Source organism: Canis lupus, chromosome 16 (assembly GCF_003254725.2).
Source record: "Canis lupus dingo isolate Sandy chromosome 16, ASM325472v2, whole genome shotgun sequence".
Lineage (NCBI taxonomy): Eukaryota > Metazoa > Chordata > Mammalia > Carnivora > Canidae > Canis > Canis lupus.
Genome location: NC_064258.1, coordinates 13,771,694 through 13,783,701, shown reverse-complemented (window position 1 = coordinate 13,783,701; position 12,008 = coordinate 13,771,694). Strand labels below are relative to the sequence as shown.

The 12,008-nt window shown below is 49.3% G+C and overlaps 2 protein-coding genes across 4 annotated transcripts in view; one reads left to right on the top strand and one right to left on the bottom strand.

Moving 5' to 3' along the window:
- The window catches only part of CHRM2 (cholinergic receptor muscarinic 2), a 145,971-nt gene extending 135,092 nt beyond the window's left edge, over nt 1–10,879 (bottom strand). Inside the window, exons 1-2 of one of the 2 annotated variants that reach the window (XM_025464123.3) lie at nt 10,476–10,879; nt 10,027–10,206 (exon numbers count right to left, since the gene is read on the bottom strand). The gene's annotated coding sequence lies outside the window, so the exon portion shown is untranslated. The remainder of the gene's footprint in view (nt 1–10,026; nt 10,207–10,475) is intronic. The other variant, XM_025464124.3, reaches the window with a different exon arrangement.
- Nucleotides 8,434–11,226, top strand: LOC112670444 (WAS/WASL-interacting protein family member 3-like). Of its 2 annotated transcripts, none has more exons than XM_049094867.1 (2): nt 8,434–9,205; nt 10,873–11,226. In XM_049094867.1, exons 1-2 carry the CDS (start codon nt 8,596–8,598, stop codon nt 11,100–11,102), a joined length of 840 nt encoding a protein of 279 aa, XP_048950824.1. In that variant the 5' UTR covers nt 8,434–8,595; the 3' UTR covers nt 11,103–11,226. The 2 variants fall into 2 exon arrangements, with proteins under 2 accessions (XP_048950824.1, XP_035556116.2); XM_035700223.2 differs by having other exon boundaries at nt 8,836–9,306.
- The last annotated feature ends 782 nt before the right edge of the window (nt 11,227–12,008 follow it).

Sequence of the window (12,008 nt, the reverse complement as noted above, 5' to 3'; positions counted from 1 at the left end):
TTTTAATAGGGAAACTGGCTGGAATACGAACATGACCTCTTTTCTGTATCCCTCCTTGAAAATAAAAGAAATCTCTGAGTTTTCAGTAAATTCTTAGAGAGGTAGAAGCCAAAGTCCCTCCTTATAAGTGAAGGAATTTTAGAGAGGAAGGCTAAGGATGTGAATTTCCTGAAAGATGTGTTATGTAACTAACAAACTGAGAGAGAGAGGAGCAATTATCACTTTAATTAATTAGGGCCCTGTTGTAGCTCCCTTGTGAAAGATAATCCTTGATTAAACGTGTCAGTGTGTAAAAATATTGACTGATATTGAAATGGAAGAGTGTGAAATTTTAATCAATTGTAAAAAAAATTAGCTGGTATCACAATTTACCGATAGGTAACTACTGGTTCTCCGGAGACTTGGGACGTACAAACAAATGGTGAGAGTTGCCAGTGGACATGTACACAGAAATCGAATTAATCCACTGAGAGTTCATCCCTCAGAATAATTAGTTCCTTTGGCCTTTTGTTTTATATCTGCAATGCAGAGGTTGAGTAACAGCCATAGTTTGGCAGAGAAAGGGAAAAAGATAGAATAATATGAAATAGAAGGAGACTAAATATTTTACTAGCACATCGTGTTTTCGTGGGCAACAGAAATTTTCCAACATACATACGCTTTATAAATATTCATGAAATCATATTTTCTGCCTTTAGAAATTCCATACCTGAAAGCCTTGTTGAGACTCTTCCCCCCCGTGTGCCTGGAAAGAGCTCCCCAGGAACTATTTTCAAACAGGAAGCCTAGAATTAGACTATGCCAAGAGGTAAGTAGCCACGACACATTCTAAATCTCACCTGAGACCAATTCCTAGAACATAAACTTGGTTTTCACGATTCTCTTTTCTAAACACTGACTCACAGGGTAATGTGCCTCTATTTCTTTCTCTTCTCTCTTTTTCCTTGTCTTATTGGAATTAAGTGTCAAATGAGACAATGGGCTATTCTTTTACAACAAAACAAACTGCATATGGTATAGTAAAGGAAAACAAAACATTTCTAAACTGATCTTTTCGTCATTAGATGGGAGACTGATGGCCGAAGCAACGAATTCACTCTCGGACCTAGAACAAACTCTTCTGTGTCCATGAGCTCCAATTTCTACACTTAACAGAGAAAGAAAATAACAAACATCTAGTACACAGGGTTGGCACAAACTATAAGAATAATATACTCTCCAATAAAGAAATGGCACAGATCCTAAAACTCGGTCTATACCTAAGAAAGAATGGCTGTCGTTTCCTTGCTTTTGTTGTCATTATAACTGTCACAGAAGAGTATCTCCTCCAAAATTTGAAATTTTCCCTCACATAGAAATATCCTGTGATATTTCTCACTTCTCTCTTGAGAAGTGCTCACTTTAAAATAAAAGAAAAAGTGTGACTCCTTGTTTACTTTTGAGTGACATCTGTTGGCCAAGACAATGGAAATTAAACCGACATCATCCACCACTCTCTCTGCCTTCAAAAAACTCTTCAAAGGGAGAAAAAAACCAGTTTTTAATATTCAGGCTTACATGTGCGGACATAACTGCCCACTCCACTGATAGAATCTGATAGAAAAGTAATTTTGAGGAGGAAGCAAGAAAACAGCAGGCAGATCTGGGAAACGCTTTGACCCTGGGGCTGCTCTTTATCTTCTCCCTAAAACGAAACCAAGTGTCCTGATGCTCTCTAAAGAACACAATGAAGTAGAGTTTTCCTATCATTTTCTATTTTCATGCTGGTTATACAGTGGAAGCCTCTCTGCTCTACAGCAGTGCCAAGGAAGGCACGGGGTATGAGAAAATCTTCACCATGTTCAACAATATGAAATTGTCTGTGAAACGTATGCTCTTCTCTCTACCAGTCAAACTATTCCATGCTTAGCTTTTATGAAGAGTGGGGAAAATTCATCTTCCGGTAACTCTTTAGCTTCCCATCTCACTGCTTCTGCTTAAGAGATCCTTGGTTAATAAAATAATCGACAAATAATAGGCGTGTCTAGCTATATAATTCCATTTTGTTTATTGGCTTGGCATAGTTGGAGAGGTAAGGAAAAGCTACTTTACTTGATTAAAGTGGGGAATCATCTTAGTGACCAAAGGTGAGCAATAACATCAGGAAAAATCATAACTTTGCTTCTGTGAGAGGGGGTATGTATAATATAACAGCCTGTTACTGAGGATCACGACAGTGCACCATGATTTTGCACCATTAACAGTGAAATGTATCCCTGTTAACGTTGACGACAATCCTCTCACTCTAACACCTTCACTAGGGCAGGGGGAGAGGAAGAGAATGAGGCTCAGGGGCTTGGTCCAGCTGGATTAGTCATGGAAAATTGGCCAGAACACCAGACAGGACAGGGCACAGAGGAGCTTAGGAATCATGAAGAAATCTTCCTAGGAAGCTATAAGGGAGGTTCCTAGGAACCTGAAGGTTGAACAGGTTGCTTAAGTGGAGGAGAACAGGTTGCTTATGTCTCAAATGGCCAACGCTGATCTAACATAAGAATGTAAGATCCACAGTTGGGGACTGTGCCCCTCTAAATAGACTCAGGGGCAGTATGAACTGGAAGAGAAGTGACTTTCCCTATGGCTGCCCTCCTGAGTAGTTCTTTATTGCTCACACCAGAAAATCAAAGTCTCTGGTAACAGCTAAGCTCTCAGCCTCAATGGCCCACACAAGGTGGAAAACTCATGTGACGTCAGGGTGGGAGCACCAGGTTGAGTGTCCTATCTTTGTTCCTCTTCGATGCCCTTTAGATGCCAATTCTACAACCTGGTATTATTTGAAATGGGGCACTGTGATTACCAAATTCAATATCATCTGAGATGCTAGTTACAAAATAGATTCCTGAGTCTGACCCCAAACCTGCTGCCTTAAAAACCTTTGCAAGAGAAACAGCATTTCAGTGACTCAACCTGCGAATTAATCTTTTAAAAGCATTTTTAGAAGACAGTAGTGGTTTAACTAATTCAGAATCTGGTGATTCAAAGCACTATACCTGGTGCCTTTGAATACTGACTGCTGGAAAAGTGGGTCCAATTGTACCATGAGATCAACACTCAGGGCTGTATAGGGTCCAGAAAAAGAGAAGTACTGCTTTTCTGAAACTCGTAAGGGCGGATAACTTCAAAATACTGCTCTGCTGTCGCACTTTTTGCTATTTCTTTTCACTGACATGAAAAATCGAAATCCTCAGTTCTGTTATTAGTACCGTTGCACGTTATCCATGGGCTGGAGATCTGAATCAAAACTGGTGTTTAGCGTGTGGAGCTTCTGATAGTTCCCCCGACACAATAAAATAGAATGGGAGACTATGCGTATCAACAAAGTTCCACCTTATCTGTGGAAAACATTGGGAAAAAAATGAAGCTCCATGTTCCCAACACATTTGAAACATACCTATTTATCAAATTATGGCCTCTGTTCTCATTTCAGACCTCCTGGGCCTCCCTGGCGAGCTTCAGTTGGCACTCTACAACCAGCACCAGGTAAAGTCACCCAAGTTGCATAGCACTTCTACAGGCTAAGCCTTTTGTAAATCGTTCCGTTTAGTAGCCAAGAAAGTAATTCAGCCAACCCCACTGAACCCTTTAAAATAAAAATCCCTTGTTTTCACCTCCCAAGCATTTAGCTGAACTGAAGAGAAGACTTAGCTGTTAATGGTCCAGTGCCAAAAGTTTCACCATTGTCACACCGACGATGCATATCAAAATAACACACGTACACTGAGTAACTAGAATGCCTCAGGCAGTGTGCCTGACTGTGAGAGATTAAATGAGATATAGAGTGTAAAATAGTTAGCAAAGTACTTGCCACATCATTGCTTCCCTTAGCTATTGTTATTAGTTTGGGTAATGGCCAGTGTGCGTGAGATGCTTACCATTGCTTACTATACTACTAGTAAATTAGATAAAGAGGAGGAGGGGAGAGAAAGAGGAGGAGGAGGAAGTGACGGAGGAGAATAGAGAAATATGTTGGCCAATATTTATTTAGCAATTACTCTGTGCCAGTCATTACACAGCTATTTATCTGTATCCTCTTGTGCAGTGGGGGGATGTAGAAATGGTAGAAAATGGTACAGCCTGGCAAGAAGGCTCTGGGTAGTTATGGAAGAAGAGCTCATGTGGCTTTGATTTGGAGTTTATCCTAGACAGTTGAGAAACAGTGAAGAATTTTTAACAAGAGGATGACATGTTCAGATTTGCATTTCAGAAAGGTCACGCTGGCAGCGTGAGGCATGGGTTGTACTAGGGAAAGACGGGAGGTGGGAGACCAGTTAGAAAAGCAAGGCTCTGGTGACAGTTCATGTGAGAGATGCTAAAGGTCTGGAAAAGTTGTGTGGCTGGAGAGGAGGGGGAAAATTCTAGGCAAGTCTCAGGGAGAGGTTGGAGTGGGGGCCACCATTAGATGTGAGTAGAATCTGGAGTGAGGAAAAGAGACGATCTGCTTATAGCAAGCACATCAACCTCACTTCTTCTAAAGTCATGTAATTTGCGATTTAGAATAATGTACAGATGGGCGTCACTATCCACAGAACAATATAGAGCAAAACTTGCAAGTTTTCCATGTAACAAAACAACAGCTAAAAATCATATATAACATAAAACATACAGGATACATATATCCTATCTTACAAGAACAATGTTCTCATTCTAAAGATAAAAGTCTTCCATTCTGAAGTTTTAAAGACTTAAGAATACAGAAACATTCCATTAGATTCTTCTTCCAGAGATGCTTCCATGGGATCTCTTCGTCTCCCATAGAAATAGTCCCACAGCAATTTTAAACATATAAGGAGGGTATAAATATCCCAGCTTTCCTGTAACTTTCTAGAATTCTACAGAGCAAGCGGCACTCACTATGTTCAGACGATGAACTCCTTCTAACCAATCTCTCTGCTCAAGAACTATACTAATTACAGGACTTTCTTTCAAATTAAGATTGGAATTGAGATTTTCTCAAAGTTTTTAAGAAGGTTGTGCTTGCCTATCCAAGGTAATGTGCTTCCAGGCGCTGAACACTAGAGGGCATCATTCCGTGAAAGCCAGGATTTGGGAGAGAGGGAGAAAGAGAAGGAATTCCATTGCTAATGAAAGAAACTGATTTTTTAGTGTGCACCCTTATCTACCATGAAGCATTACCATGGTAACTGCACCAGTTAAGATGATTGTATATTTAGGTCACAGTATAAAAGAAGGAGCCTGAACATGAGGGGGGAAAAAAGGGAAGCAAAATAAAGACAAGAATATATGAAGTGTGGAAGGAGGCAAAGCAGCCAGAAACTCGCCCTTTGCTAATCGCTGTTTCACGAAGTCACATCAGGCCTCTCAGAAGAAAGGAGGATAGTAAGTTCGAACTAAAATTAAAAGTTGCCGTTGCAATTCAGAACGGGAAAGCACCCTGACCTGAGCCAAAGTCAATCTTAATAAAGGAAGAGGAGCTCCTTCAGCAGCAAAACCACTGTCCTGGAAGTTGGGAGGTGTGAGCTCTTAGGCAGCTCTTGGTCAATGCCTCATGCTGGAAAAGCCTCTTCACCCACTTCAACACATAGCATGAGTTCATCTGAAAGATATCAACGTTGTCTTTCATCCTTGTGCACCAGACAAAAGAAAATCTTAGTATTGCAGAAGGTGGAAAGAACATCGGCCAAAGTACCAGGTAATTTTGGTGCGCTCGTTTTCCTCTGCCAGAGGCATTCACTGATTAGTCAAAACAAGCATGTTGTGCCAACTAAGAATCTGTTGGCACCCAATCTGCCTCACTGGCTTAGGGTCTAGGGGATCCAACAAGCATATGCAGAGCGGAATTCAAAGGATGGGGAGAACAATTGCTGAGCTCTGAACACCACACTTTTGACTTCTCCCAACAGAGGGGAAATGAATGTCAGAGAGCCAAGCAGCACAGGGTAAGACAAAGACTGAAGTCCAACAGGCTTGAGTCTGTACCTAGCAGCTGCCACTTACCAGCTGTGCAATCTTGGGCCATGACCTGACCTCTCCGAATGCTGTAAAATGGGGAGAATGACGTCTACCTCGCGGGACGGTTACGATGACAAACTGAGAATTGGTTCATCTATTCATTCATTCAGCAAATATTTAATAAGCAACTCGGATGAGCCAGACACTGTCTTCGACGGGGGTGTTTAGCGGGGATAGAGCACTAACAGAAACAGATGATATAATACATGAAGGTGCTTAGGACAGTGCTAGGGACTTAGAACACACTCTATGAAAATTCGTTTCCAAGGAAAAACAACCTGCTTCCTCAGAAAGCACATGCCACCGCCACCTCTGCCACCACCAGGACCACGGGACTCTGTTGAGCTTTGGGGGTGGGCAATCAGGACACTGGCTCTGATACCCTGTAACACAAAGCAGCCCCCACCCCTGGTTCATGGAACCACAGGCCGACAGAGCAGGGGGCACCTGTCGTAGTCACCCCCCCCCGCCCCCGACAGGGAAAGGAAGACAGGTACTCCTAGTCACAAGGAGAACACTGACAGTGCCCGCTATAGAGGAGTCGGAGGAGAAAGGACACAGAATTCGTGCCCTAAGATGTCCAAAACTCAAATGTAAGTTTAAATGAAGAAAACCAGTCCTTCAAGAGAAATGTGTGACAAAGTGTTTGTCAGGCTCTAGATCCTACAGGGTAAAGTGGAGAAAGATCAAGATGAGATGATGAGTGGGGTGTGACGTGAGTGGCCGTGTTTAGCTAATCACCGACAGGCCTTTCTGTCACAGGCACACCGCAGCAAAGACTGACATCACTGACGGGGCCTGAACCAAGCTCCCGGGGTGGGGGGGGGCTGTTAATGGCACACCCACACGTCCTTGTCCTTGTCCTCTCCGATACCCCTGCCAGTGCCTCTTCCTTTCCTCTTATTCTATTGCCCCCTCATCCTCCTCTTTTGCATTTGCCCTAACGTTGGTCACTGCTGCGGATGGGAGAGACAAGCCCCTCCCCATCGGCCTGTGTGTTCTCCTGCCATGCCCTCCCTGCCTTCCCTGCCAGCCAGCAGGTTGGGGACGGCTCTTTCCCTTGGACCTCAGAGGCTGGCCCTCCCTCCCTCCTGTGACCTTGGCCCTGGGGGACGGCTGCCCTGGTTTGGAACTGGGAAAAGCCACTGGAAGGTACATCCAAGGGCCTGACGTTGGAATGATCGGGATAAAGAAGGGGACAGAGCCGCATTTGGAGCCATGCGGTTTCTAAAAGTGAAAGCTAGCCACCCTCTCTGCCCCCACCCCAGAAATGAGAGGATGTGGGGACTCATCCCAGAGGGACTTGTGCCTACATCTGACTACTGGTCCCTTCTATATCTGCCCCTGAAGCTGAGAACTGCAACTGTTTTCTTTGGGTTCCCTTGAACTTGAACTATGGTAGGGATATTCAAATCCACCTATTTTGTCCCTCCAATCCCTCTCCGGACACCCTCAGGTACGCTTACATAAACAAATGTAGGAAGACCAAGCAGCTGTCAGGAATTTTGGGTCTCAGGACTCTCTCTCACTCCCACCCCACTTCATTCACAGAGTTTTAAAACAGTAAGCTGACTTGGCTGGAATTTCCACACCTAATTTTTAGGGAATTTCCACATCTTTATTTTTCAGCTTTAATTAGCCTAGCTGTGTAGCCTAGTAAAAAATACGGAATCAACAGATTTTGCTTATCCATACACTGCCTCAACTGGAACACGTTACTAATAATCGTAATTGCAATAGAAATCCACCTGGCATTAATATATTCCTTGAGACCTTACATGCCAAATCCTGCAAAGCTGCGACATTACTAGCACGAAATTCTTCTGTCCACTTGACGAGTCTCAAAAGTCCACTTTCTAAATTGCAGCCTAATACAGTTTCCAATGTGAACCTGTCTTCTGGCCAAATCAACTGGTTTACTTCTATGATCATCAGTTCTTGGTTGGTATCACCCAAATATGACTTGCATCCATGCCCAATTGTAGCTCCTAAAGTATATCGTCATCCTTATTTGCCAATCCGTGAAAAATGTCATCACCCTGCCAGATGTTTTCCAATACAATGTCTACACACATTACAGATCGCCTGCAGAATAGAATGCCCGGCCTTTGCCACACGGTGCCGGGTTGAGTAGCAGGAGTTTATGAGCTGCCTCACTTTCGGAGCCTTCTCTAACCTGATAAACCAGAATGGCCTGGAGTGAAGCCAGGTGCCCGTTACCCCAGGGCCCGGCCGTTTGGACTGCGTCTGGGCCCTGGCCTGAGGCAGGCCCTAGGAGGAGGTCTGGGGTGCCCCAGCCTCTGGCTCCTTGAAGCATGAACTAACTCCCTGGCCACTTCCCCCAGAGCTTCCCCACCCTCACCCCACCCCACCCTCAAATTCAAGTTTTTCCCAGGCCTTCCCTGTCACCCCAGGGTTTCCCTCTGGAGTCTGGGTGGCTCCCCTCTTCTCCACCCGGGGCCTCTGCGTGGCGGGGGCTGCCAGGTGGCTGAGGTTGCAGAGCAGGGGCAGCGTGCCAGAGCGCCGGCCGGCGAGTGGTAGAGCGTGGGGATGTGTATTTGTGTGGCTGGCTGCGTGTACTAGGGGATGGACAAGCCACACGGCTGCCTGCCACGTACCCACTGCCACCCAGCGCTAGGAAAAAGAGCAAGAAATGCAAAAACAAGCCAGAGAGAGAGAGAGAGAAGGGAGAGAGGAGAAGGAATGGGAAATGGAAAGTCAGCGTGGGGGATCCGAAGCCGAGGACTGGGGGCGCTGGGAGGCGCGGGGCTCTGGCCGGGCCGGAACCCACCGGTGCCTGAGGCCACAGGTGCGGTGGCTGCGAACCGACTTCAGGACGCGGGAGGGCGGCTTGGGGAGCCATCAGCGGGCAGCTCTGCTTGCCTTAGGCGTCGCCCTCTGTTTCCCTGCCCTCCTGCTTCTCTGCACCGATGCCAGCGGCATCCCAGACACGCGGCACCTTGGCCTCCTGGCCTGGGACTCGGGGCTCCCCGGGCCCCCGCACGACCGTGCTGCGGCTCCCAGCGGCCTCGGCGACGGGCGGGAGGGCAGAGAAAGCGATGGGGATGCCGGAGGGGACCCGAGGCAGGCAGTGGGCGCGTGCTGCTTTCTGGGTCGGTGATTCGGGGCAACCTTGCCTCCTCGAAGGCTCTCCCGGAGGACCCCCCCCCCCCCGCCCCGCGGCCCGGGCGTACAGGTGGGATGTCTGCGCGATTCACCCCGCGCCGGCCGGGACCGCGCTTGCACCGCGCTTGCTTCCCCGAGCTCCGAGTTCGCGCGGACCACCCGGGTCGGCAGGTGCGCGGGGGTGGGGGGCGCGGTCCCTAAGCGCGCCCGGCAGGTGCGCGGGGGCGGGGGCGGCGGGCCCTAACTGCGACCTGGCGCCCCGCCGCAGGGGCCCGGGGCCCGTGGTGAGGTGGGGGTCAGGGGAGCCCCGGCGGGATCCGGGACTTGGCGGGCTTTGCGCCGGGACGCTGTCCCCAAGCCCAGGTGGACTGCTGACCCGGCGAGCCGCACCGAAGTGGGGTGGGGCTCCCGGACGCCTCCCCGTTCCTCACCCCGTGGTGCCCCCGCCCCGCGCCCCTTGGCGGAGGTCTTCAGGCCGCAGCACCAAAGCCTCCCTCCAGCGACCCGGCTCGGGCACCCAAGGGGCGGCTCGGAAGGCGGAGCCCGGGGACGGCGCGGGGCCGGGGAGCCGGGCCTCCTCCCCGAACGCCGGGGAGACGGGGCCGGACCCCCCCCCCCCCCCCCCCCCCGCCCAGGGAGGCCCGCGAGCGGCCGGGAGGGCGAAGGTCTCCGGCCCCTGACAGGACGGCATCGGGGCGGGGGAGATGCTGCCTCGGCCACGTCGCCGCGGCCCCCGCCCTCCGGACCCGCCATCGCCCGGCTGCAGCCCTCGCGGCCGCGGGGTCCGGGCTGCCGTCCGAGGGTCGGCGCCGGGGGAGGGCCACCGCCGGGCTTCGCGGCCCCGGCCGATCCCCGGGGGGCCCCGCGGGGCCGGGGGCGCGGCGCCCTTACCTGCCGCCGGTGTGGCTCCCGCTGCCTCCCGGGGCCGCGTCCCTCGGCCGAGGCTGGCCCGAGCGAGGCGCCGTGCGCGGGGTCGGGGCGGGGCGGGGCGGGGGCGCCGCTGGCCGGGCCGGGGCTGCGCACCGCTCAGAGTCCGGAGCCAGCCGCCGGGCGCTCCTTTTCTGCCTTGATCTTGCGAGAGAAACGGCAAAGATTAGTTGGCGCCGCGACGCCCGGAGGGGTGGGGCGGGGAGGGGGGCGGCGGACCCGAGGGCTCGGGCAGAGCGGCGCGGGCAGGGGCGCGCACCCCACGCGGGAGCCGGGCGCCCGGCGAGCCCGGAACCCCTTCGCGGTGTAGACCGGACTTCAACTGGCGCTGCCCCCCGCCCTGCACACCGAACCACCCAAGGAAACGCCAGAGAGCGAGAGAGAGAGAGAGAGAGAGAGAGAGACTTTCCAACCTGGCTTTCCCGAGGACGGCGGGTCTGGAGAGCATCACAGAGCCGAGCCCGGGATGCCCCCGCGAGCCGGGCGGGATTCATGCCTTCCGCGGAGCGCTCGGGGAAGTAGTATGAGTGTGGGGGGCGACACCTACTTCAGTGCCTCCGGCGTTGTCCTAGCGGGATCTGCGGTTTCAAGGCTCTCAGCCAACCCGCAGGCCGGCGTGCATGTGCGTGCGTGTGTGTGTGTGTGTGTGTGTGTGTGCGCGCGTGTGTGCGCGCTGGAGCGGGTCCCTGCGCCCGGGCGCCCCTGGGGTAGCCGGAGCCGGTGCCTGCGTTCCTGCCTATGTGTTCGATCAGCTGCAATGGGCGGACGGTTTCTGGAGAGAACATTTACAATTTTCTTTCAATATGACAGGATTAGTTGCTGTTGAAGGCGCTCCTCCAATGAGATCTCCTCTGCTCCCTGATTTGGCGGTTCTTCTGAGCAAATATGACAGCCTTTTCTTCTCCAGGCTCCTTTCCGCTCCTCCACGTCCATCCCCAGAGCCTAGCTCTCCTTCTGCGGTTTCTACACCAGAACCTTCACAACCACCACCACCACCACCACCACCACCACCACCCAGTCCCATTCCTGCAAGTACATGATTGCTGCAAAGGTGACATGAACACCTTGTGAAGAGCACAATGTTGCTTCTAGATTGCCGAAGATGCTTAAGATCAGTTTTTCCAGGTGGGAAAATGTTAGAATAAATCCGCTGTGCTCTGTAAACACGCAATGGTGCTGAAACTATCTACGGGTTGTTTGTTTCTTGGATATTGGCAAATGTGTTACAGAGAAAGGTAATCTTTATTTTTCTCCTGATTTTAAACATTGTCTAGTGCTCGTGTTCTCTTCGACTGATAGGAATTATGTTACAAAGTACTGATAGCGCTTCATGGAATCTGGGGTCTCCATGAAAGAATTAAGATGCAAACTTCTTGTGTTCCAAACAGCCTTAGGTTTTATTTCTTCATGAGAAATTCCATCCAAGAAGACTACTATTTTTAGATTCTAACCCATTTGATAAAGGCACAATGATATGATTCTCAAGCTGAGAACAAGACTCCCTTTTGCCAATGTGTATGTATATATGAAGGTAATATCAATTTTTGGTGTGTTATACAGGCAGCATTTTCTCTCACTAACCTTCCACGTCAAATGAAAAACCAATGAGACCTTAAATTGAATAACACAGGATTAGATATAGCACCTTTGTATCACAAAGACAAACAAAAAATAAGTTGGTTTAATATATCTCATTCAGTTCAATTCATTTTTTTTTTCATTTTTTTCAGTTCAATTCTTGATGCCCAGGTTTTCCTAGGTGTCAGAGAGCATACAGAACAGCAACAGTTAGTCCCTGGTTTTTTTTTTATTTTTATTTTTTTTTTAATAACCTTTCAGTCTTTTTCGTAAGGAAAGACACTCATATGAAACACCCATGTAGCAGTTGACAATCAAGATGGTTGATTATACAGCAATATAAAATAACTGATAAATGGAAATCCTAT